The following is a 26,746-nucleotide window of genomic DNA, read 5'->3' on the forward strand; positions in this document are numbered from 1 at the left end:
TATCGTCCTCAGTTTACAGATTAGAACACTGAGTCTCAGAAAGATGAATGATTTACCGAAGTTGCATAATCAACAACAGTGCAACTTAGGCCCCTACCTTCTGAATATAGAGCTTTTCCACTTTCCTCATTGTTTAGCCTAGGTCCTAGATGGACTTGAAAATTTATGTGTTGGCTTTATTTCTTGCTCCCTGATGATGTTTCTCCAATTTCTTTTTAATAGTATGAAAATCAAGCTCTTATGTTTGGAAAATGGGGCACTTCTGGATTAGTGGGTCGTCATAAATTTTCTGATGTCACAGGAAAAATAAAACTCAAGAGGGAATTCTTTTTGCCTCCAAAAGGCTGGGAATGGGAAGGAGACTGGATAGTTGATCCTGAGAAAAGGTACGTTTTTCATTTTCTGAGAAAAAAGGATGGTAATGAAGTCTTTCCTTAGAGATTGCTAAGTGAATCTTCGCCATCATCATTCTTGATCATATTTACATAACACCCACTGAGCAGAAGTAAGTCCACAGAAACTCACAGAAACTTGAGAGATGTCAATGTCCCATAATAAAACAAAAAAGTATAACAAGCACCTGGTACTAACATTATTGAGAACTTATTACATGAGAATGTGTGAAGCAGTGGGCTAAACATATGCATTATCTTACTGAATCTGGATTGCAGTCCTGCAAGATAGGTAGTGTCAAAAATCATGAAGAGTCTGAGATTTTTATCCTACTTGCAAGCTAGCAAGGTCACCTGCCACAGTTTCGTGGATGTTGGCAGGAGACTCAAGACTCCTAAAGCAGAGACAAAGGACTCTATTGCCCACAGCAAATAGTAGTACCAGAGTATCAACATTTGCTCCTGTTCTCCAAGCCCCAGTTCCCACAGGGCGACACAAAGAGGGCCAGGTGACACTTGCACGTGAAGTGGATTGTATAATAGGAAAGGAACCCTGAGCTTAGGGCTCCTGAATCCTTTATAATGGGTAGGTAGTGAGCATGCTGGCCCTTTGCTCTGGAGAGAAACACTATGTCTTCTGAGGTTCCTCATATAAACATCCTTGAGAAGATAGTCTGTAACAAAGGTCATGGAGCCTGTGTTTAGACTCACAAAGAATTATCTCCCAACAAAAAACAGTATCTCCACTTTCCAGATGAAACTGAGACCTTAGAGGGATTCAGTCACTTGTCCAAAGGCACACAGACTGTGGGTGAGTGGTGTAGACAGGGCTAGAACCCAAATCTAGCCTGGGCACCAAAACCAGCTCTCAAGTGTTATACTACAGTCTGCAGGAAACAGTAGAGGGCATAATTTAAGTGGATGAATTGTATGGTATGTGAATTATATGTCAAAGGCTATTATTAAACAGGAAGAAAGAGACAGTACAGGGGGCAAGCATGTATCCCCTGGAGTCTGGAGGAAACCAAAGCCTGGTTTCTACGTGTTGCCAAAAGCACTGGAACCAGAATGCCTTCTTTTCTCCAGCTTGGGACACTGTACTTGTGTTTGGAGGAAACAAGCTTGTGAAGTTGGATTTTAAGACCTTAAACTGGAGTTTGCTCTCTCTGTCCACATTTGTTTCCCATAATGACACAGGATTAGGGAAGGAGGGAAAGAAGTGTGCTGGGTCTGGTCTGTTAAGACCTAGTGTCTGAGCATGATTGCTTTTAACCCATGACAGCTTGCTTTGGTTGGAGTTGGGGTTGCTGGTGAGGGGAAGGGAAATGGGATTTGAATTGGAAAGAAGGAAGGAAGGTTAGTGAGGACAGGGAAAGGCCAGGGCCAGAGCCTGTCGGAACTGGATGGGACCCCAGAAGTGGCAGCCAGTTCTGTTCTCCTTCTCTGGGGCCCAGAGAAGTGATGGACAAGCCCAATTGATACAAAGGGTGGGAACTTTCTGTTTTCTCATTTCTTTCCAGTGCTTGATTCTAGGGGAGGATACAGCAGGGGAAAGATGTAGAGACAGTAAAAGGAAAAAAGAAACCTCACTTGAGTGGATACCTGGCAGAAGACTTAAGTCAAAGTTGGACCCTCTGTACTTTCTTCTCTGGGTTGTCAAAATAGTTCCAAATCCAAGAGGAAAATTGGCATGGCAGGGAGTCAGTATGGATTTCTCAAGTGCCCAAATGGACTTTGGAGTCTTAAATGACCTGGTTTGGCTGTCATCCCTACCTAGGAACTCTCCAGAAAATGTAAACTCCTCCCTTCAGTTTGTGTTACGTAGACCAAGCAAGCCATGAGTAAAAGTTTCCACACTAGGCCCCAGGAGACCGTCTCCATTCCATTTTTTAAAATAGGTGGAAAGAGGGAAGATGACTCTTTATTCTTTTGAACTGTTAGCCAAGAGTCTTGCTGAGAAAATGCTGAATGGCCCTGACCTGACACAGAAACAGAAGCCTGGTCCCTAGAAGAAGCTGCCCACAATGCTGTTTACCCAGTCCCCACCCTAATTACTGGGCAGGAGCAACTCTGCTGATTTGAGAAGTTGTCTGTAATTTAGGGCTCATTGTTTCAGCGGCCCCTCTTCAAAGGAATGTCAAAAGCTATTAGGGCAAAGAAGAGTTTGGAGTGGAGAACCCAAAGGGGTAGGGTGAGGAGGGAACCGGGGCCACCCCCAGGGTATAGATGTCTCCCCACCATTGGAAATAGATGGGGTGGTCGGTGACCACCTTGGGTAATGTTTCTCCTTTGGTAACGTGAGCCTCCTGTCCCTCAGCTTGCTGACCGAGGCGGATGCGGGTCACACAGAGTTCACAGATGAATTGTATCAGAACGAGAGTCGCTACCCCCGGGGCGAGTGGAAGCCAGCAGAGGACACCTACACGGATGCGGTGAGTGCAGCTCCAGCTCCGGGGGATAAGCCCTCCTCTGTGTGAGCTTGGAGAAGCCATCGCTGGATCACCAACCACAAGACGGGGCTGCCCGGTCTCTTCTGCTCCATCTCATGTCCTAAAGCCTTCCCTTTATAACTGGAGCCTCCAAAGCGCATCTGTAATTAATTCCTATAGGAAAGACATGGGGCCTATTTAACTAGATGTTGGTACGTGGTAAAGTCTGGGTTGTGAAATTTTTTTTACTATATTTATTATGGAAACTAGTTTTTAAAATCATAACAAATTGAATGCTCATGTCTTTAGAATAGTCAAACAGCATAAAAGGAAATTAAAAGTAATTCTTCTCCCTGATCCATATCGCACCCCCACCCCCAGAGATAACTATTGAACCACTGATAGCAGTTTTCTGTTCCTATACAAATATATAACTTCTTTTTTCCCCCACCTGAATAGAACTGTGTTGTATGCACAGTTCTGCAACTTGTATTTTTCACGTAATATATCTTGGACATCTTTTGATATCAATACATATAGATCTATGAGCCATTTAAAAAATTCCTACAGAGTGTTTTATTATATGTACCCCTCTATAATTTATTTAACTAATCCTCTCCTTTTGGATATTTAGGGGTTTTCCCCCCAGTCTTTGTTTTTTATAAACAATGTGACAATGAACATCCTTATACATACATTCTTATTCACTTATGAAAGTTTGTCCGTAGGAGAGGCATCTGTTGGCTTGGTCAAGGTTTCAATGCATATAAAATTTTGACAAATATTGGCAAACTACTTTCAAAGAGGTTGTACAAATTTATGTTTCTAGCAATAGCATAGGGGGCTGTTTTTCTAGACACTCACCCTCCCACTTTAACATCTTTGTCAGTACATGAATAGATGGTATCCTGTTGTTATTTCAGTTTTCACACTCTTAAAGTGAAGCTGACTATTTTTCTATGTTTACGGACCTCCTTTATTTCCTTTACTATGAACTTTTTTCATAACTCTATCAGTTTTAATGCAGAACTTAAGTCAATATTTCAAGTAAACTTTGCTCAGTCTTACATGATTAGCATCTACAACCTCCTGTAGCATTACCCCATTCTTGAAGACATGTGTTTTTCATGCTTTATCCATCTCTGATGGGTTCTCTGCAGTATAACCCCTCATAGAGTTGCGTCATTTCATAATATTAAGTTGGACCATATGAAATAGTTTATATTTGATCATTTTTGACCTACAAAAACAATTTCCTGTGGTTTAGCATAACATATTCCCTAATAGTGGAAGCAGAAAGTATTCTTTAAAAATCTAGTTATTGTTTAGCAATTGTGTATTAATAAAGATTACGGCTTTTTCTGAGAAAGATTGATGTGTATGATGGTATTGAAATGAGTGAGTCTGTAGTTAAGTGTGAGGAATTCTATCTCACCTTTGCATCTTATTTAACACACTATGGCTTCTTTCTCTTTTTTTTTTTTTTTTTTAAGAACGGTGATAAAGCAGCATCACCCAGCGAGCTCACTTGCCCTCCAGGTTGGGAATGGGAAGATGATGCATGGGTCTATGACATTAATCGTGCAGTGGATGAGAGAGGTAACATTTCAGACCTATTACCTGACCAGGGGCTCTCCAGCAATGCCTTGGTTAAAGTCAAGTTTCCTTGGGAGGGAGGAGTCTCACGCCCCTTCGCCTAAGATGACCAGGTCAGGTGGTGTTTCCTGTGACTATTCAGACGCAAAATCTGAAGGACAAGCAAGTACTTGGACAGGTGCAGGGTGGGGGGCTGTCAAGAATGAAAGATACAAGGTAATGGGATGCTGGGTGGCTGGACTTTGAGATGCCGGGGATCCAATGAGAATTTGGGAGGGGACTGGATTTCGGAGCTTCTCTAGTCTAACCATGACATACCCTCCCTGGGAACATCACACTCAGGGGCCCCCTAGCTCAGAAAGAAGAACTGCAAAATGCCTTAAAAGTCACCCTACTCAGCAGTAATGCAGATTATTGACATAGCTTCTGGTAATGGTATTTATCCTTTTCTTTTTAAACTTTATTTATTTTGGCTGCGTTGGGTCTTCACTGCTGCGTGTGGGCTTTCTCTAGTTGCTGTGAGCGGGGGCTACTCTTTGTTGTGGTGTGCGGGCTTCTCATTGCCGTGGCTTCTCTTGTTGTGGAGCACAGGCTCCAGGCTCACGAGCTTCAGTAGTTGTGGCATGCGGGCTCAGTAGTTGTGGCCCGCAGGCTCTAGAGCGCAGGCCCAGTCAGTAGTTGTGGTGCACGGACTTAGTTGCTCTGCGGCATGTGGGATCTTCCCAGACCGGGGCTCGAACCCATGTCCCCTGCATTGGCAGGCAGATTCTTAACCACTGTGCCACCAGGGAAGTCCGATATTTATCCTTTTCTACAAATAGTAATCTAAAGTTAAACGAACTAGAACATTTAGAATTTTCAAGAGAGAAAATTTGACTTTTAAATTTCTTACAAGAGGGAATAGTACACATGAAAGAACTAGCATTGATAAGGAAGGTTTCAAATAGATTATAAATTTCTTGATGATCTTGATGCACCCACCAGGCCTTTTAATAATAGTTAATGTTTTTTGAGTGCAAACTATATGCTAATCATGGTCCTAGTGCTTTGCATGCATTATTTTGATTAATTCTTTTGAAAAAGGTATATTTTACCTTTCTGCTGGGGAAATTGGACCATCAGCAGGTTTACTAACTTGCAAGAAACTTTAAAAGCAAACAGCCCCCATGTGGTGATGCAGGGATTTGAAGCCAGGCTGTTGACTACACAGGCCACGCCCTTCATCACTGTCCCCAAATGCCTCTTGCATTGTGCTTTACTCTTAGATGCACTCAATTACCATGAATGACTGGAAGTAGAAACATGGAGGAGAACCCCAGGGCCACAAAGGAAGCTTCTTGAAGAGGGATCCAGGGAAATAGGGCTGTATTCAGTTTGGCTGATGGCAGCAAAGTGAAAGGAGCAGTGGCGTTCAGTCATGACAGTAGAGAATGTTGGGGGGCAGACAGTGACCAAATGATTCCTGGAACTTTATTTGGCAATCTGGCAAGTGCATCTCTTTTGGATAACCATTCACAAACTCTGTTCCAGGCTGGGAGTATGGAATTATCATTCCTCCTGATAATAAGCCCAAATCCTGGGTTGCAGCAGAAAAAATGTATCATACTCGTAGACGCCGAAGGCTGGTCCGAAAACGCAAGAAAGATTTAACACAAACCACTTCAAGTACTGCAAAGGTAAGAGGAGCAATGGGAGGGAGCTGGGGGCTCCGCCTTCCAGACCACGCAGAACCACGGTTGACTGAACCACGGTTGACTCGGTGACTTCTACAGGAACCATTTACCGGTCAAGGGCCTCATGCCCTGCTCAAGGGTTATAAAAGTGTATCCCCGCCCCAAACCTGCTGATTTAGGAACTCTGGGGGTGGAGCCCAGCGTTCCGTGTTTCAGTAAGTCTTCCAGGTGATTCTGAAGCAGGCTGAATAATGAGAGCCACTCGAGAGGCAGTAGTAGAAACAAATTATTTTGGTAGCATAATGTAGTAGTGGCAATAGCTCAGGACCTGGAACAAGACACCTGAGGATTCAAATCCTGGCTTCATTTCCTTTCTCACCTGCAAAATGGATATAATATGCATCTAATTAGGGTATTATAGTCTTAAATGGAATAGTAATAAATTGAGTGGAAAAATAATACTCATAACAGTCATAAGTGGTATGTTCTGTGTGCTTTTTGTGATGGTAGGTCCTGAATATACATCACCTCCAATCCACAAAATCTGCATTTTTATCCTCATCTTACAGATCATGTTCACAGAGGTTAAATGGATTTGCTTTAGGCCATGTGTCTAGTAAGTGATAAGAGTGTTTGAACCCAGGCTGAGGTCATTCCAAATACGACCTCTTTCTATTCCAAAATGTTCCTGACTCATAGTAGATGTCATGAAGTGTCTTTTTATTAGATAGTGAGCTTTTCGGTACTTCTAAGGTTCCAAAGCTCAGGACCTTGTTCCTAATAAATAATGGAGTAGAATGAATGAGCTAATGAATGAGTATTTGTTTTGTAATCATCCTTATCCTGATAGGGTGAGAAGTTTCTAGAGGCACTTGACTCCCTCCTTCCACATGAGAGCACCGAGGTGAAGTGGAAAGAACAGTGAGCCACCAGTCAGAAGACCAGAAACATGGCCCAGTTCTATTCTACCAAAGAGTATTGTTGAGACTTAGATCATGCTCCCTAACCTGCCTCACTCCTGGCTGCATAAAATATGTTGGTGTCACTAGTAATACTGCCAGAAGGTCAATTATAAGATTGTCCTTGACCTGGGTTTTCTGTTTATTTAAAGTTGAAAAAAATAACCCCTACGTGGAACTCTTATTTCTGAGATCATAAATATTATTCAGTATTATTTTACATCTACTAAATCTAGTCATACTTTTAAGATATTTACATAAAATTTCCACCACTGAAATGTCAGCTACAGGAGGGCAAGGACCCTGTCTTTTTCTTCACTGCTTCCTCAGCTCTTAACCCAATACCGCACTTAGAGTTACTGAATGAATTGAAAAAAGACACTGAAAGCGGAGATAATTATATATAGTTTTTACGATTAAAAGTGCTATCGTGGGCTTCCCTGGTGGCGCAGTGGTTGAGAGTCCGCCTGCCGATGCAGGGGACACGGGTTCGTGCCCCGGTCTGGGAGGATCCCACATGCCACGGAGCGGCTGGGCCCGTGAGCCATGGCCGCTGAGCCTGCGCGTCCGGAGCCTGTGCTCTGCAACGGGAGAGGCCACAGCAGTGAGAGGCCTGCGTACCGCATTAAAAAAAAAAAAAAAAAAAAAAAAAAAAAAGTGCTATCGTTGTTAGAAAGTAGTTATTACAGAAGTAATATACCCTGATTTACTTATTAGCTATAGAAGCTATTACCTTAGACAAGACACTTAGACCCTAGGGAGGGTGGTATCGTTTTTTTCCCTCTCTATATAAAATGGACATAATAGTATTTTACAAACTATATCATAATGGCAATGTTCTTATGAGCTAATGAAGTGAGGAAATAGAAAGCAATTTGGAAAAGAATCCATTTGCTTTACCCATTCCCTCATGCCGCTCCCAACCCCTGCTACCAAGTCTGAATAAGGTGCCCCTCCTGATGGTACAGCCACCACTCATTTCATTTCATCTCATTTCACTTTACTTGCCTGCTTATCTCTCTCTATCCCCGCATTCCATCAGCTCTGCAACGGCAGAGAGCCTGTCTATTTTGTTCTTTGTTGTATCCCTGGCTCCTAGCCCAGTACTTTGGCACGGAGTAGATTTTCAATACGTATTTGTTGGTCACATAATCTGCTTTATCAATATAAGGAATATTGTTATTATGATTATTATCATTAAATGTTTTACTTCTATTTTAGGCCATGGAAGAATTAAAAGACCAGGAGGGCTGGGAATACGCTTCTTTAATTGGCTGGAAATTTCACTGGAAACAGCGTAGTTCAGATACCTTTCGCCGCAGATGCTGGAGGAGAAAAATGGCTCCTTCGGAGACGCATGGCGCAGCTGCCATCTTTAAACTTGAAGGTGCCCTTGTAAGTAATAAATAGCCAAAATTCAAATCATATTCGCAGAGGGAAAATACACGAGTGTTGGATATAATACCATCGACTCCAGTACTGTAAGACTGCCTATAATTTGGGAGAACGCTGCACATCCTAGGTGCTCAATAATTTTTGTAGAATGAATAGACCATTTACATATGAAAGGTTCTAAGAAGCACGTTTAATATTGTTTCATCTAGCCTTTCCCGAGTATATCTGTTCCAAAACCTTTGCTTCAGGTGACATCTGTTAACATCCCTTTGGATCATACTTTGGAAACTACAACTGTTCAACAAACAAAGAAAGTTAAATATGCAGATGTGAGGGGAAGGAAAACAGAAGGATGCTTACAAAATTGGGGAACAATTCATATGGAAGCATAATAAAAAGGCAGAGAAGAAAAAAGCACAAAGGTGGAAGGAATGAATAAGAAAGTGGTCATGGTTGATTTAAAACAATGTGGTAGTCAGGGACCATTTTTAGAAATTTGTGTTTGGACACAACCTACTTTTATATTTCTACACAGTGACCCTTCTCTGTTCTTCTTCCACTGCTCTTTTTCCTCCTCCCTTCCTCTTAATCCACTTATGTATCCTTTATGCTCCTCCTTTTTTTTTTCTTTCACGGGCAGGGTTTTTTTTTTTTTTTTTTTTTGCGGTATGCGGGCCTCTCACTGTTGCGGCCTCTCCCTTTGCGGAGCACAGGCTCCGGACGCGCAGGCTCAGCGGCCATGGCTCACGGGCCCAGCCGCTCCGCGGCATGTGGGATCTTCCTGGACCGGGGCACGAACCCGTGTCCCCTGCATCGGCAGGCAGATTCTCAACCACTGCGCCACCAGGGAAGCCCACGGGCAGGGTTTGGTAAACCTGGCCTTGGTGGATAGAAAGGCTGGCTTCGACTTCCTGCTCAGTCGCTGTCCTGGGCTTTATTCATCGTTTAAAAATGGAGTGATTGGGGCTTCCCTGGTGGTGCAGTGGTTGAGAGTCCGCCTGCTGATGCAGGGGACACGGGTTCGTGCCCTGGTCCGGGAAGATCCCACATACTGCAGAGCGGCTGGGCCCGTGAGCCATGGCCGCTGAGCCTGCGCATCCGGAGCCTGTGCTCCACAACGGGAGAGGCCACAACAGTGAGAGGCCCACGTACCACAAAAAAAAAAAAAAAAATGGAGTGATTGGATGAAGAAAATCTCTTTTAAAAGCAACCATTCCATTTGTTTGTAATTCTTACCTGTTTGTTTTTAGGCATTGTTAATTGGTTTTCCTGACTCTTATTTTAGGGTGCAGATACTACCGAGGATGGAGATGAAAAGAGTGTAGAAAAACAGAAACACAGCGCCACTGCTGTGTTTGGAGCAAACACTCCCATTGTTTCCTGTAATTTTGACAGTAAGTTTTAAACATGTATTTGTGTTTTTCACTTCTATGACGTTCATCTCAAGGAAACTCTTTGAATTCACCAAATATGATCGATAAAAATCCCTTTATGCAAATGTGACTTTCATTTTCATCACTTGATGGAGACGATTTTTTAAAATACAGTTTTCAAAATTATATTTGGGGTAGAGGGTGGTCAAATCATTGATTTCAACATAATCTGTCTGACATGTACTCATGCTACCTATTAAGCTCCAGCAAAAGATTATTCTAATTGGAAAAAATGTTCAAAAAGTTAAGGTTGGTTTCAATGATAACCTTCAGGAATTTTGGAAGCAGACCTACTCTGTAATAATAATAGCAAATACTCATATAAGTCTTAGCATGTGCCAGGCACTCTACATGTATTAACTCATTTAATTCTTATAGCTACCCTAGAAGGTAAGTACTATTACTGGCCCTAGTTTTACAGGAGGAAGCCAAGTGCAGAAAGATTAAATAACTTGACCAAGATCTTATAGCCTGTAAGCACTACGACAAGATTTGAACTCAAGTAGTCTGGTTCCCAGAATCTGTGTAATGAATCAAAATGCTCCCCTGCCTCTCAAGTTATGTGTGTTTGCAGAGGCAGGGAGGGGTGGCAGTTTAGTGGGGAGGGTCGTATCTGCATTCATATAATAATGATAAGGAGTATAAAGTCTTTGAAATATCAAAGAAATGTTTAGCAGATAACTGTTTCCTAGATCTGGTGCTGAAATGGTCTGGAAAGCCCTATTTCTGTAACTCCTAGAGACCAAGTGTCATTTTAAAGGTCGGCGATGACAAGCAGTACCCTAAATCCAGGTAGTTTACACCAGGAGTATGTTCTCGTGATTGACACACTTGCAATGAGCTTCCTGTAGTACTTTTTAAATAAGTTTCATTTTGCAGGAGACAGAATTACTTTAGGAAGACATGTCATCACCACTGTATATGTGTTCTTTACCATGGGGAGATAGATTTGGGTAACCCATTTATCTGAAACATATATTATCTCCAAATAGAAATACAGTGTTCTGTTTCTTGTAAGTAACCTCCATCCTGTTGTTTTTAGGAGTCTACGTTTACCATCTGCGTTGCTATATCTATCAAGCCAGAAACCTCATGGCTCTAGACAAGGATAGCTTTTCAGGTAAAGGGAAAATGTCTCCATCTCACATGTTATTACACAGCAGGCTAGCTTGATTCTACTTTTCGTCAAGTGGATGCTTTGAGTTATTTCTCACAACAAAAAGCCTTTCTGTATTGAGAGTAGTTTGATATGCGTGAAGTCAGTTGCTCAGTCATTAGATACTCGCTGAGTACGCCGAGCATGGTTGATGAGTGCTGGAGAAGATTCATGGTCTTTTAATACTACTAATCATTAATTGATTAAGTGATTAAAAAAACACCTTAAGAAAAGCAGTTTCTGCTTTCTGTTTATAGCTGTGTTTTTACCCCTGGGCTCTTGGGTTAATTGGTAAGTCCTCACCTTTATATATATATATATATATATTTTTTTTTTTTTTTTTTTAGATGTTGCAGGTAGGAGTTTATTAATTAATTAATTAATTTTTGCTATGTTGCGTCTTCGTTTCTGTGCGAGGGCTTTCTCTAGTTGTGGCAAGCGGGGACCACTCTTCATCGCGATGCACGGGCCTCTCACTATGGCGACCTCTCTTGTTGCGGAGCACAGGCTCCAGACGCGCAGGCTCAGTAGTTGTGGCACACGGGCCCAGTTGCTCCGCGGCATGTGGGATCCTCCCAGACCAGGGCTCAAATCCGTGTCCCCTGCATTAGCAGGCAGTTTCTCAACCACTGCGCCACCAGGGAAGCCCAATATATATATATATTTTTTGTAGCTCTCTTAAGTTGACAAAAAGATCACCAGATCACCCATTCCCCTACTTTGGAGTCCATCTTGACCTCCTCTGCTGCCTGCTCCCCAATTCCCAGCACCATCAAACCATGAGGCTTCATCACCCCTCACACTGACACCCCAGCTGCTTTTGTTGCCTTTGGACTGGTTCTAAGAGGAAGGTTCTGGGCGCCTGCTGCTGGGGGATTTGTGCTGTTGCTAGTGGGACCATGAATAGTTCCTGGGCTCCCTGGGCTATAGGGGGAGCATTCTACTTCAGGACCTGAAGGCCATCAGAGCTACCCTGGGGCTTCTATGGAAACAGCTCTAAGAGCAGTTACCTGACACTCCAGCATGCTTACATCAATTGTGAGGTATGTTCGGAGCACTAATATTAACCAACATACGTGAATGGTTTCCTTTTCTCACAAATTAAAGCAGATTCAAGGTTATCTCTGTAATACACATCTCCAAAATGGTTTTTGAAGACATTTTTGAATATTCACCACCAGGGGGCACTCAATCATTGAAAGTCAAAGTTAATTTCTCAACTAAAGTTGCATAAAACTCTAAGCACATTCCTTGCAGTTTGAGATAAAAGATACATCATCAGGACAAAAGCAAGGAATCCCATTCATAAGATGCTGCAATGCTAAAAGCCAAGCACCCTTTTAGCTTATGCAAAAGCTTCAAGTTAGACAGCAGGGTATTGCTCGGACAGGACAGCTCCCAAGCAATTGCAAAAAGGTTTGGTGAAATTATTTAGCATGGAGGAGAAATGGATTACTTCTTTTTTTTTTTTCTTATCTTTTTTCAGCTTTATTGAGATATAGTTGACAATATAGTTGTAATATATTTAAAGTGTACAACGTGGTGATTTGATACATTGTGGAAGGATTTCCACAACATTCATCGTCTCTCATACTTACCTGTTTTGTGAGTGTGAGAACACTTAAGTTCTACTTTCTTAGCAAATTTCAATTATACAATACAGTGTTAGCTGCAGTCACCACGTTATACATTAGATCCTCAGACCTTATGCATCTTGTAGGTGAAATTTACACCCTTTCACTAACTTCTCTCCATTTCCCCTGCCCTCAGCCACCCTGAGGGCACCATTCTACTGCCTGTTTCTATGAGTTCGACTTTTTTTGTTTGTTTCACGTATAAGTGATACCATGTAGTATTTCTCTGTCTGGCTTATTTCACTTAGCATAATGCCCTCTAGGTTCATCCATGTTGTCACAAATGGCAACATTTCCTTTTTAAAGCTGAATCATATTTCATAGTGTGTATCTATCTATATTTTCTTCTTTATGCATCTGTAGGTTGGCTTTCATTTCTTCGGTGGTTTACATTGCTGCACAGAACCTTTTTTAGTTTGATGTTGTTCCACTTGTTTGTTTTTGCTTTTGCTGCCTTTGCTTTTGGTGTCAAATTCAAAAAACCAGAGCCAAGCCAGTGTCAAGGAGCCTACCCCTATATTTTCTTCCAGGAGTTTTACCATTTCAGACTTCAGCTATGGCCATGGTTTCACCATGTCAGACTTCAGCCATGGCCATGGTTTTACCATGTCAGACTTCAGCCATGGTTATTCTTTTTTTCTGTTTTAGATCCATATGCTCATGTCTCCTTCCTTCATCGAAGTAAAACCACCGAGATCATCCACTCAACCCTGAATCCTACTTGGGACCAAACAATTATATTTGATGAAATTGAAATTTATGGGGAACCCCAAACAGTCCTACAGAACCCACCCAAGGTTGTCATTGAACTTTTTGACAATGACCAAGTGGTAGGTAATTGAGAATTTCTACGATGGCTAGGGGAATGATGGAGATTTATAGGGATGTTTGTTGGGGAATTTAAGGATTGCTTGTTTCTCTAGGGCAAAGATGAGTTTTTAGGACGAAGCATGTGCTCTCCTCTGGTGAAACTAAACTCAGAAATGGACATCACACCCAAACTTCTCTGGTACCCAGTAATGAATGGAGACAAAACCTGTGGGGATGTCCTTGTAACTGCAGAGCTGATCCTGAGGCACAAGGTACTTACTGAGTTCTCACTCATCTGTTTTTTTCAGAGTAGCCAATCAAAACACTTGTTAACAACTCCAGGCACTATTTACTTGAACTAAAGGGAGGCATTGACACTTCCATGTTTGTTTCACAGGATGGCTCCAACCTTCCCATTCTTCCCTCGCAAAGGGCACCAAGTCTGTACATGGTCCCCCAGGGCATCAGGCCTGTGGTTCAGCTCACTGCTGTTGAGGTATGCTGCTCACTTTGTTTTACTGATCAACTCAAATGGATGTGGCTGTAGAAATGGAATCTTTCGTCTAGGAATGGAATCTTGCTGCATCTTCTCTTGCTGTCTCCAATTTTCTATAGAATTTGTCTAGAAAATTGAAATATTCATGGAAATAGAATGCTTGTCAAAGCAATAAAAACAAGTCAATCCCAACATTTCTGAGGGAATCTAGAATTCCCATTTACTGGGAGCCAGTGGATTTCTAAGTTTCCTGTGTCAACTGGAGAACTGGGAGAGAGGAGACGGACTCAGAGCAGTGTGTCTTTATGTGCAGAGAAAAGGGGACCTCAGAGGGAGGTATAGGGAGGGAAGGGAGGAATGAGAAATGCTGACCTGTCAGAGCAGATATAGACGGAAGGAGCCTGATGGACAGCGTCCTGCCTACTATTGAGGGCTCTCCCTCTGTCCAGTCAAGCACCTGTTACCTGGAGATTTCCATTCTTGGGGTCTTGCTAAGACTGAGGCAGATGACTTGAAACAACAGCTCTTATTTTTTACTTAGTGCCTGCATGTCAGTCACTGTGTTAAGAAGTTTACACTTGATCCTCAGAATAACCCATGATAGGAAATGCTCTCAGCCCCGTCTGCAGATGAGACAGAGAGGTTACTAACTGGCCAGAGTTCTCAGAGCTGTGATATGGCGCAGCCAGGATTGGATCCCTGCACTCTTATCCCTCTGCTTTTCAGCAGTAAAGGTAGGAGAGGTAAATGGGCAAAACCGCTTTCTCTGTATGACCTCCAGGTTTTCTAGAGTGACATTCTCAGAGATTTGAGGCAAATCTGTACAAGTCAATCTTAAAGAATTTACCAGTTATTAAGACAGGATTTTTCCTTTCGAATATTATTTTTAATATGTTGGGTTTCCTTCCCTTCTCTTTACATTGTTTTCTTAGATTCTAGCTTGGGGCTTAAGAAATATGAAAAACTACCAGATGGCTTCTGTCACCTCCCCCAGTCTCATTGTGGAGTGCGGAGGGGAAAGGGTAGAATCAGTGGTGATCAAAAACCTGAAGAAGACGCCCAACTTCCCAAGTTCTGTTCTCTTCATGAAAGTGGTACTGTATCGAGACTCCGTAATAGTTCGTGTCTGTTGAATAGCTGATTTGTACTTGAAAATGAATATATACAAATCACACACATATTTTATATATATATATTTCCAAAGTCTGTAGTTTATATATTTCCAGTCTGACAACAAATAGAAAAACCCTGCCTTGCAGACAGCATGTCAGTGACTTTTCCCCCTTAGATTCTCACACTGTAGTGATGGTTTCTTTTTTTTTTTTTTTTTTTTTTTTTTTGCGGTGCGCGGGCCTCTCACTGCTGTGGCCTCTCCCGTTGCAGAGCACAGGCTCCAGACGCGCAGGCTCAGCGGCCATGGCTCACGGGCCCAGCCGCTCCGCGGCATGTGGGATCTTCCCAGACCGGGGCACGAACCCGTGTCCCCTGCATCAGCAGGCGGACTCTCAACCACTGCGCCACCAGGGAAGCCCGTGATGGTTTCTTAAAGCTTCAAACAACCCCAGTGACACAGAAGTATCTATGAGCAATACTAATACATTTCTCCAGTAAACTGTCCATCTAGTCAGCTCTCTGTAACAGGCTCTTGGTCAATCCCCCAAGAGCGGATTATTAACCCCCAGGCCCTGCAGGTGTACATGGACCACAACCCTCTGGATAGCGACTGGCTGGCTGGGGAAGGGCAGCTGCGGGGCGATGGGGCCATGTCCTAAGAGCCCATGACTGTGCCCTGCCTCCACGTGTCCCTGGGTTGGTGCCACTTTGTTCCATCAAAGTTACCCTCTGGTTATTAGAAAGGCACCAGCCTCAGATCTGGTTCACAGGCCTCCATCATAGACCCTATAATACATTGGAGCAAGAAGAGGTTACTCTGTCTTTCCGTTTTTTTTTTGTTTTTTTTTTGCGGTACGCGCCGTGGCCCCTCCCGTTGCGGAGCACAGGCTCCGGACGCACAGGCTCAGCGGCCGTGGCTCACGGGCCTAGCCGCTCCGCGGCATGTGGGATCTTCCCGGACCGGGGCACGAACCCACGTCCCCTGCATCGGCAGGTGGACTCTCAACCACTGCACCACCGAGGAAGCCCCGTCTTTCCGTTTTTAAAGCAGTTAAATCCTTAACTTTTTAAAAAGAAAAAGAATCTTTATTTTTTACTCTACTATACAAAGCGTTAAGAAATAAAGGCATTTCTTCAGTTTAATGGGATGGAAGGTCCAGAACCTTCCCATTTCTTTCCCCACCCCAGTCATTTTTCTGCCCTTGGGGTCTCCAGCACACCACTCTTGAACTGTAGGGTCTTGGAGCTTAACTTCTCCAATCACAGATGAGGCAGCTGAGGCCTGGAGAGGGGAGCCACCTTATGCAAGTTCTGTAGTGAGTGCCAGGCCCCGCGTGCTGTGCTGCAGTGACTCTGTCGAGTTTGCAGCAGTAGCTACACAGAGCTCGGTGCTGGCTGCATTCACACTCCCTGCATTAAGTCTTCAACCCTGCAGGGCAGGCATTTTCACCCCTCTTATGTGTGCTTTGGAGGAAACTGAGATGTTAAGTGATTTACACGAGGGGACACAGCTAGCAAGTGGGTGGCCAGAGTTTGGACTTAAGGTCCCTCCAACTTCCAAGCCAATACTTTTCCCCTCGCAATGCTACAGATGAGCGCCACCTGGAAGCTCTGAGCCAGAATCCCAGAGCGATCCCCTGGGCCACTCGACCCATCCTTGTTCCGTCCCCAGCCCCTTCCCCACCTCCCAAGCTCTAGCCTGGAATCTAGCCTCAGTCAGCAGAGGTGAGGAAAGCCACTCAGTTGATCCCAGCTTCTATTCCTGTGTGAAGACGAAGGTGGAAATCATCTGAACCACGCACCAGGCAGACCCGAGACCAGCCCGTGATTCCCCAATCAGACAATGTCACCAAGGTTACCAAATTCCATATAGAGGAACCAGGAGGCATGGAGGAAAAATGAGCATCCCATTTTGGCATTGAACTTCCAGGGCTGAAAGGCTCTTAAGCCACTGTTATCTCCCGTGAAGGTTCAGTTTTATCTCGATCTAAATTTTAACTAATTCTAGCTAAATGCTGACTTCACATCCTGTTACAGAGCAGAGCCAGGTGCTAAGGTACAGTGCCAAGCACTTCACATATATTAATCCAGCACCCCTACTCTTATTAAGGAGATCACTGGGACAGAGAAGAGTTCCCTAAGATCCTGCAGCTGTCGGTGGCAGAGCCAGGGTTTGATCCTGGCTCGGAGCTCAGGCCCTTCAGCTTCAGGCTGCTTGCTTGGCATGTACATTACTGAACTGCTCGCTGTGGGTCCCAGGGGCTACGCCAAATGGGAAGAAAGAGCCTGGGTTGGTCCCTTTGGGGGAGTTAATTGGCAAAGCTGCCCTTGTCAGGTCTTAAACAGAAAAGTGACACCTACCTCTGTGACCCCCAGTTCTTGCCCAAGGAGGAACTGTACATGCCTCCGCTGGTGATCAAGGTCATCGACCACCGGCAGTTTGGGCGCAAGCCCGTTGTGGGCCAGTGCACCATTGACTGCCTGGACCGCTTTCGCTGCGACCCTTATGCAGGAAAGGAGGACATCGTGCCACAGCTAAAAGGTAAATGCAAGTCTCTAAATAGCATCTTGGGACTTTTCATGTTGAGTTGATTTAATCTTTGCAAACTCTCAAAGTAACTACTCATTGTCCAGATTTGGCAGATGAGGAAACAGCTTGATTTACAGCATGCTATGTAACTTTCCCAAGGTAATATAGTTAGTAAGTGGCAGAGCTACCCTTGAATCCTGGCCTTGTTTGAGGGGACCCAATGCTCAAGCTATTACTTTCTGAATTGTCCTGCTCCTGGATGAACATGCTTTTTTGTATCATCCAGCAGAGAAGGCAAGACAATGGGTGATTGCAGTTTGCTGTGATAAGTTTTTTTTTAATTTATTTATTTATTTTTGGCTGCGTTGGGTCTTCATTGCTGTGCGCAGCCTGTCTGTAGTTGCAGCGAGCGGGGGCTACTCTTCCTTGCGGTGCGCGGGCTTCTCGTTGCAGTGGCTTCTCGTTGCAGAGCACAGGCTCTAAGCGTGTGTGGGCTTCAGTAGTTGTGGCACGCAGGCTCAGTAGTTGTGGCTTGCGGGCTCTAGAGCGCAGGCTCAGTAGTTGTGCACACGGGCTTAGTTGCTCTGCGGCATGTGGGATCTTCCCGGACCAGGGATCGAATTCGTGTCCCCTGCATTGGCAGGCTGATCCTTAACCACTGCGCCACCAGGGAAGTCCTGTGATAAATATTTTGATGGGGAAATACAGCGGCCCCTCCGTAAGCACTGAAGGAGTGGGGGATTTTTATTTTAAATTGCTTTCCATCTATTTTCCTGCCTCATTAATGCATCACAACGTTGTTGTGATACAATTTGAAAAATATGATTTCATTGTTATCTATCGAAGAAAAAATGACACCTGCTTGAGTTTAAATTGCTGGCCTTGGGTCACATAATTAATAAGTGATAGAGCAGAGTATAATACTTACTTTTGGGTTCTATACTAAATAATAACTAATGAATAGCATTTTGCTCTTGTTTATTCAAGAATTACTCGTTTTTTAATTTACCATGTGGCAGAGACTGTTAGGGGCTGGGGACTGGGTCCCATCCGTGAACAAGATCCCAGAGCCCCTAGGCTCATAAGATTAAGCCCAGTGGAGAATTGACACCCATTCATCTGATCATTGGTAGCCTCCAAACTGAAACAGATGTCTTCTATTTGAGAGCTGTTCTGCTAACCAGTTCTATTTCATCTTCCATACGGTTTGGTATTGATTTTACAGAGCCTCTGAAGCTCATCTGCTATGTGGGTCTGAGCATCCTGTATCCCTGATTCAGAGAAGAGAGAAAAAAATTCACAGTCACACTTGAGCAGAACCCTACATGTGTTTATCCATACATTTCCCATGGAAAGCATTTTTGTGCTGAGTTGATGGTGCCTAAAACAGCAACATTTTTATAACATCAAGGATTAATGTAACTGCAGGCATTCTTTTATCTGGGGTTACTTAATGGAGAGAAACTGTTTTCCTAGTGTTTTTCCTATTGCTTTCATGAGAGAAAGTTCTTTGACACAAATATGTGAAATCATGAGGAAGGTACAAATGCTGCAGATTTTCTCTGGCCCCAGAATCGCTTGCGTAGACCTACTTGTGTCTATGGGTCAGGGTTAGGCAGAGGTCTCCTGGTTCATGGTTCTTTGTAGTTAGTGTGAAGTGAGGTCAAGGCTTCAGAAAGCCCCTGAAGAGGAAAATCCCTAAGGTGTACGGGGAGCACAGTGTTCCCAAGGCCAGAATCTGTTATTTTAGATCAATCTGATAGTTTCTTAAAACCAAACTGAGGTAAGAGGTGAGGAATGTACTTGGTTGGCCTAATGTTGGAAGCACACAGAATAACTTTCCTCCTGTCCCCGAGGCTTTGTTTACATGAGGATTGTAAAGTGGAGAAATGATAATATAGGAAGGAACTTGCATGCAGTTGTGTTCCGGCATGCCTTCCCACCTGGCTGTCCTGTTCTGTGTTGCTGCAGTTGTTGGGAGTTGGAGGGGAGCTATCTTGGAAGCCTGGAGACTTCTGATAGATCTGGGGGGTGCCACCTAGCAACAGCATAGCAACTGGCATATCATAGATGCTCAATAAATGTCAGTCTCCTCTGCTTCCCAGGTGTTCCCCTGATCATTTCTCTGACATTTACTAAGGGCCTACTTTGCTCTGGACTCTGGTATGATGGCTAAAACACAAGCTTTGGGGTCAGACAGACCCAGATTACTCACTTTCACTTGTGATTGTTTAACTGGAAGCAAATGACTTGCTTTCTCTTAGCCTCAGTTTGTTTGTTTTTTAACCTCTATAATGGGTATAATGCCACATATGCACACATTCTACAGGATTTTTGAGGGGTTAAATGAGATCATGTATGTAAACAGGTTAGCCCACTGCCTGGCACATGGTAGGCGCCTGAAAAATGTGTTTTCCCTCCTTCATGTCCTATACATCAAATGCTGGGTTAAACACAAAGTTCTTTTGGCTTGGCAGAGTTTTTTCTGTCTGAGTTCTGCCCTCCTGTTGAATGTCTGGCTGCCTGATGCCTTCTTCCATAAAGGGTAGCTGTACCTCTCATCCCACCCGGCCCCAGGCTGAGGCTTCAGCACCCCCTTCAGCTGAACCGAACCTGGTGAGCCCAGGGGCTGCTCCTGAGCCCTTGCTCTAACCTCACCATCCAGAGCCACAAATATTCTGGGAATTATTTAAAGCCAAGATGTGTGCCTTTTCCCTCTGTGTACACTGTGAGAGCCAAGCTGAATGAGCCACTGCCACTTCAGCCCTGAAATGTGCAACTATTCACCCTGCTTTGCTTTTCTGTGTCTTACAACAGATTTCATTAAAAGGAAGCTCCTTTGGTGTAGCTCCCCCCAGCCCCCATTGCCCCGACCTCACTCCTACATCCTCTAAAGACATGTGTTGACACAATTCTTTTTTCAGCATTTCCTGTGTACAGGATTGGGCTAATTGTCTAAGATAAAAGAAAAAAATGGGCCATAAAATCCCCTTAAAAATGTCTAAAACTGTATCATATTTTGGGAAAAGCAATGAATTGGGTTATTTTTCTGCATTCAGACGTGGTCTTCACCATTTAGTAAGTCTCATCCAGGAGCAAACTCTACCTTCCACTGTGTGGCTGTTGAAATTGAACTTGGAGTAGAATGTTCACCACTGTATTTTTGTAAGCATCTTAGATTGTGAAATTGTCTTGCAGCCTCCTTTTTGTCTACCCCACCCTGCCGGGACGTCGTTATTGAAATAGAAGACACCAAACCATTACTGGCATCAAAGGTAGGCTTCAGAACTGATCATTGGATGATGTCAGTTTTATCTTCCAGGCATCTAAGCATTAGGTGAATTCAGTCAAACAACCATTCAGTGCAACTAAAATAAAATAACAAACCAGCTTATCACGGTAAAAAACCTGAATCTTACACTGTGTGGACTCGTGACCTCTACCCTCAGTCACCCAGGGTACTTAAAATATACTCAGACCCGTGCTCCACTCTCCATGAGGGAGAGGGATCTAGACAACAGTAAATTTAAAAATCTCCCCAAGTGATTCTAATGTGCAGGCAGGTCTGAGGACCTTTAGTGTGGACGGTCTGAATGATATCATTTGCAAGAAAGAGAAATTTCAGGAGCAAATACACAGCACCACAACGTTCAGAAGAGGGATACATGTAGCACACCAGTTTTTTCCCCTACATGAAACAGAAGTGTCATGGGTTTTTAATGACCCTATTTGTCAGTGCATGGGATATCCCCGACTTTTATATTCACTGTGGTTTTCCAAATCAAGAAACTGGTGGAAATGCTCATTCAGGACCCTATGTTAAAACCATTCCGGCCAGTTCGACAGGAAGGAGAGGGAAAAAAAAAGTTCCCAGCCCAGAAAAAAGAAAACATCAGCTATCTCCCCGTTTCTGTTGGCATTCACGATGGACTTTCACAGCATGTTTTAATGTGCAAACTGGCCGAAAAGTACACATGATTGCACTTTAATGTGTTATGTCCATAGACAGTGCCTTTAAAGAAATCCACTTTCTTCCCACTGCATTAAACTCACTAACAATTGGACCATACTAAATGTGGGCTCTACAGCCAGCACTGTGTAGCAGTGTGTTTGATTCTATTCCCTGAGAATCCTCCACAGTCAGAAATGACAATAGCAAATATGCAAAACCACTGTGTTCACTTTACAAACAACCCCAAATATTCCCAATAAAACAGTAGTAGCCTAAGACGAAGCTAAGTATAATATGCTTAAGGTCTTTTACGTACATTTTCACAACAGCTCTGGAAAAAGCCGGTTTAAGATCCTGCTCTATAATCAGCCTCCAGCTTTCCTGCCTCCCATTGTTAATCAGCTCTTCTTTGGGCCTTCTGTAGACTCAGTAGCCCCAGGTATGGAGGCTCAAGAAGAAGAATAAAGCCAGTCTATGCCCCGATCTCATTCATTTCTTAACAGTAGTTGACAGATGAGGCTACTGTAGCGACACACTGTGAAAGTGGAGTTTACGTCATATTTTAAGTTGCAGCTTAGCAGGGCTGAGGAAGGTAGTATCAGTCATTCTCACGTACTATAAGTAACTTTCACTCAGCTGCTCTCCTAACAGCTACTGGAGGTGTACTGTGTTGATAAGAAAGGCTATTTGGAATCGCCTCTAGAAATCTGATACCACCTATTCATTGGGGAATATAGCACTCATCTGTGCAAAGTCAAATGAGCAAAGTTGAGCTTTGGAAGAGCCAACGACAAGCTTGCTGATGTCCCAGATTACACATACATGGAATACACGTGCATGCATGGAAGTAATAGATATGCATGCAGGTGATATGCATGTGGTACGTGTACATGCGATGTGTGTGTAACGAATACCTATTACCACTAACTCAAGTCAAGCCTTCTATTGGTAAATTGAGGGAATGGGTCAACACTGTGCTGTTGATGGGAGCTGTAGAACGTGGCTTCAGGTGACAGTTTCGGGCTCGCAGAAACTCACACCACTACCCTGTGGTGACCCTGGGAGCTCTTAACAGATGGGCTCAGCACCACCACAAGTAAAACAGGAAATAAGCACTGGGGACAAATTGCTAAGTGCCAGCCAGATAACAGAGACGTTCCTACGTGGCCATTTCAACAATTAACCTTCCAATTCCAGTGCTTAAGCAGTATGTCAACAGCACTCAGCAAAATGGCTTCTCCAGCGACAGTGCATGTATGTATGATAAGAAAATGCATGGTGCTGCCTGGGGCTGCGGGGACCTCGGTCTAAAGACTTGAACTCTCCTTTCAGATTCTTTCTAGATTTTGGAGTGAAAGACGATCTTTAAACAAATGTGATTATTTTAAGCTTCAGGGGAGAATCTTCTGTGCCATTTGGATATAATGGAGCAAGTTACTCTAGCTGCTTCAGCTACTTTGCCACGTGAGCTAATGAGCAAGCGGACATGAATCAATTCTCCCATATTAATCCTGGATCTTAACGTCAGCCATCTGTTCCGAATAACGCTTTTTAAATCATGAACTATTCATTTCTTTGAAATGATTTCCAATAGCTGAGAGTAGATGTGAATAAACAGACTCTAAAACTATGAATTCAGGAACCATTCAGAATGTGAAAACACTTTTGGCATAAAGTCTCTCTCTCCAAAATCTCAATTCAGCTGTGCTGATTTAACTTTTAATCTCGCTTTGACATGAATCTAATAGAAAGAATTGTTATATCTGTCTGTCTCTCTGCCTCTCTTGGCATTTCTGTGTGCCGAACAAAAGTCGATGTGGAAAATGCCGAGGGGCACTTGCAGAAGAAGCCCCGTGGCCGCCCAGCACTCCCTGCAGGAAGTGCCTGTAGTGACGAGTCGCTGTCCCCTCACAGTGGAAATGAACTTGAAGTTAGGAGGTAGCAATTCTTCACACTGCCCCTAAGGGTGAGCTTGGCTTATGTTCCAGCAGGTACCAAGAGAAAAGTCAAGCCCCAGCATCCTAGCTGTCCATTCTCTCATCCCCTGGTGGATTCTCCGTGCAGAAACTCAAATGGGAGGATTTGGCCAATGAGAGACTTGACATCCATTTATGGATGGATATGTATTTGGTGCTTTATCGTCGGCATGGGGAAAAATCAAGAAAAGATACTTAATGATGGTGCTGCAGTCATGTTGGACATAAACATCTTGGGACAGGAGTTTTTGAAGGAATGAGGATTAGGCCAAGTTGGGGATATACTTTAGAAGCTAAATGGAATAAAAGGTTTGGGGCAGGAAGTTGAGTAACTATTCATCCCCACCTCCACCCCACCTTCTTTGTGATCACTATGCTGGTGGACAGATTGTCCAACTCTATTAAAACATGGGACATGGGTGGCTACCTCCAAGCCTTTTATTTTAATACTGTTTGTAACTCTTCTGCACATTTCAGAGAAGAAGCCAATAAGGTGTGTTTAGTTATGGATCATCTTGAATAAATAATCCATCAAAATGTCGATAATATAAGGCATGGATGAACAGTAACATCTCCTTTTCTCTTTCTCATTGAACCTAATGCTCATGGGGTCTCCATCTCTGTGTGACCTGTACGTGGTTTGTCCTCTTCCTGCCCCTATATACGTGATGGGCAGCTAACAGAAAAGGTAACTATTATACATTATATATTTTCTGCCTGTAGCTGATACCTAAATACATAAATAAATAAATAAATAAATGTTTAAATCCAGGGTTGGGTTACTGATCCACAAAGGGGAAATAACTGTAGGTGTATGTATAAACATATATATACCATATACAAATAAGGAATAACCGTAGGTGTATGTATAAACATATATATACCATATACAAATAAGAAATAACTGTAGGTGTATGTATAAACATATATATATACAAATATACAAATAAGAAATAGCTTTCCTTGAGTGTTCCTTCTTCCTTCCCGCCAGATGGAAGAAGAGGCTATGTTGCTGTTGACACACTCTTTTGGGCAAGCTCACTCTTCCTAGGTAGATTAAGCCACGGGTGGGTCTGATGGGATCTATTCTTGTTATAAATCTGAGTGGAATTTATAGTAGCCTTCGATAAACTACAGCCTTCTACAGTTTGAGAATGTTGCACGAGGGATTCTAAATGCTGTCCCTTCTGCCCAATCAAAGAACCACCGGATTCTGAACTCTGGCTACACGTTACCTGGGGAACTTTTGAAAGCATCCTGTATGCCAGGTCTCACCCCAGGCTGATTGAATTAGAATCTCCAAGAATAGGTTGGGAGCCACTGGTCTAAACAAACCATGATGCCTCCCTACTCTTGCTTCACATTTTATAATTTTCAAAGCTCCTTCTCCTAATGATGTTATTTGATGTCCAAGACAACTCTATGAGAGACTTCCCTGGTGGTCCACTGGTTAAGACTCTGTGCTCCCAGTGCAGGGGGCACGGGTTCAATCCCTGGTCGGGGATCTTGGGGAGCTCAGATCATCCCGCATGCCACACAGCGTGGCCAAAGAACAAAACGAAACAATCCTATGAGATGGATGGGGACAGGTAGTGTTATTATCCCATTCAGTGGATGAAGAAAATGATGCTCAGAGATGTTAAACAACGTACCTGATGTGGTATGGCTTGTAACATAAGGGTATGGCTTCTAACGTAAAGGATGGAACTTGAATTAGAACCAGTTTTACCCACTCTTAGCTTAGTGAGCTCTGTTTTGCAACGCATTGCTGGCTAAAAGGGCTAAGGAAATGAAACAGTGGAAAACACATACTGGAGGATGAAATAGTAAACACATACTGAAGGCTTTCTTTTAATTTATCTGCATATGTAAATATCAAGTCAACAGGATAAAGGAGTAAAAACAGACAAATGAATAGATTGTATCCATAGAAAGTAAGAAAATCATCTAGTGTAGCTGCGGCCATTAAAGCCAAACACATTTCATTGGCCAAGGATCATCATTTCACCTCCAGCTTCTGGGTAGAAGAATCGTGAATACTTTGGTGCATGTAAACAAGAGTCATATAATCTCGCCTCTTTTAGGTTCAGAAGTACCTGTTTCTCTTGTCTATTACCTATGAGTTTTCTTGCAATGATTGGAAATCCAGGGCATCACTAAAGATTTTTCCATTTTCATGTGTCTTTCTTTAGGAGGAAGAAATTATTGACTGGTGGAGTAAATATTATGCTTCCACAGGGGAACATGAAAAATGTGGACAATATATTCAGAAAGGCTATCCCAAACTCCAGGTACCTGGGCCTACGCTACTGTGGGTGGGGGATTGACATGCGTTAAAACTGGCCACAGGCAGAGCTGAGTGAAAGACTGAAAGGTCCAATGGTGGGTGCTGAGGCTGAGGGGCCAGGAGCACCTCTGGCCTCCTGGGGAGCCCCCTTGTGGTGGATTTTGCCTTTGCCAAGATTCCCGGGGCTTGAGGACAGCTGTTGATTTATGGTTATGTGACTGCCACTTTAGGGCTTGGGGACATCTGGCCGAGGGTTGGGAATGGGTTGGCACTGCACTACTTAGGCCAACAATTGTCCAGTTTGACCAAGGGAGACCTTCAAAGTCATGGTGCTCTTGCAAAAAAGCATGACGTGTCAACATGCTTTATTCTGTCCTCTAAACGAGCATCAGTTTCACTAGCTGAGAAGTTGATTCTTTTACGTGCATGCAGTGTACAGTCACAACTGTGTGTCCAGGAGGAAGACAAGCTATTGGACTAGGCCGGTCTGGCTATGGACGATCTTCCTGTTAATGGTTTGGGTTTTCCAGTTCTTTATTCATTATTTCAGAATGTGGAAAAATCTACTTTCTTTCATGTGATTGTCATAACATCTCAGTGCAGCTTGGGAAACACCAGTATGTAAAGAACCGCTTATTTAGAGAAATAAACTAGGTTGGCAGATCAGCCCCACAGTCCATCCTCCATCCCTCCCTCTTTCCTTCCTTTTTTCCTCCTTCTCCTCTTCTAGCTTTTTATCGAGGTATAATTTACATACAATAAAGTAATCCATTCGGTGAGTTGTGATAATTGTATATACGCCTACATAAACCACTACGAAAACAAGGCAAGGAACATTTCCATCACCCCAGAAAACTCCTCTGTACCCCTTTCCCTTCAATTTCTCACAACCTTCCAACCCTCTTAGAGACAACT

General features: G+C 43.4%; 1 protein-coding gene across 2 annotated transcripts in view; it reads left to right on the top strand.

The window, feature by feature from the left end:
* MYOF (myoferlin) overlaps positions 1-26,746 on the top strand; it is a 157,710-nt gene that overhangs the window by 102,860 nt on the left and 28,104 nt on the right. For both annotated transcript variants that reach the window (XM_065893870.1, XM_065893871.1), the window contains 15 exons: positions 223-386; positions 2,710-2,824; positions 4,315-4,420; positions 5,948-6,093; positions 8,271-8,444; positions 9,730-9,838; positions 10,920-10,997; positions 13,316-13,497; positions 13,591-13,749; positions 13,875-13,973; positions 14,906-15,067; positions 17,463-17,628; positions 20,815-20,891; positions 24,221-24,232; positions 25,737-25,835. In XM_065893870.1, the coding sequence (XP_065749942.1) occupies positions 223-386; positions 2,710-2,824; positions 4,315-4,420; positions 5,948-6,093; positions 8,271-8,444; positions 9,730-9,838; positions 10,920-10,997; positions 13,316-13,497; positions 13,591-13,749; positions 13,875-13,973; positions 14,906-15,067; positions 17,463-17,628; positions 20,815-20,891; positions 24,221-24,232; positions 25,737-25,835 (1,848 nt within the window). The remainder of the gene's footprint in view (positions 1-222; positions 387-2,709; positions 2,825-4,314; positions 4,421-5,947; positions 6,094-8,270; positions 8,445-9,729; positions 9,839-10,919; positions 10,998-13,315; positions 13,498-13,590; positions 13,750-13,874; positions 13,974-14,905; positions 15,068-17,462; positions 17,629-20,814; positions 20,892-24,220; positions 24,233-25,736; positions 25,836-26,746) is intronic.

Source organism: Phocoena phocoena, chromosome 16, assembly GCF_963924675.1.
Source record: "Phocoena phocoena chromosome 16, mPhoPho1.1, whole genome shotgun sequence".
In the NCBI taxonomy this organism is placed as follows: Eukaryota; Metazoa; Chordata; class Mammalia; order Artiodactyla; family Phocoenidae; genus Phocoena; species Phocoena phocoena.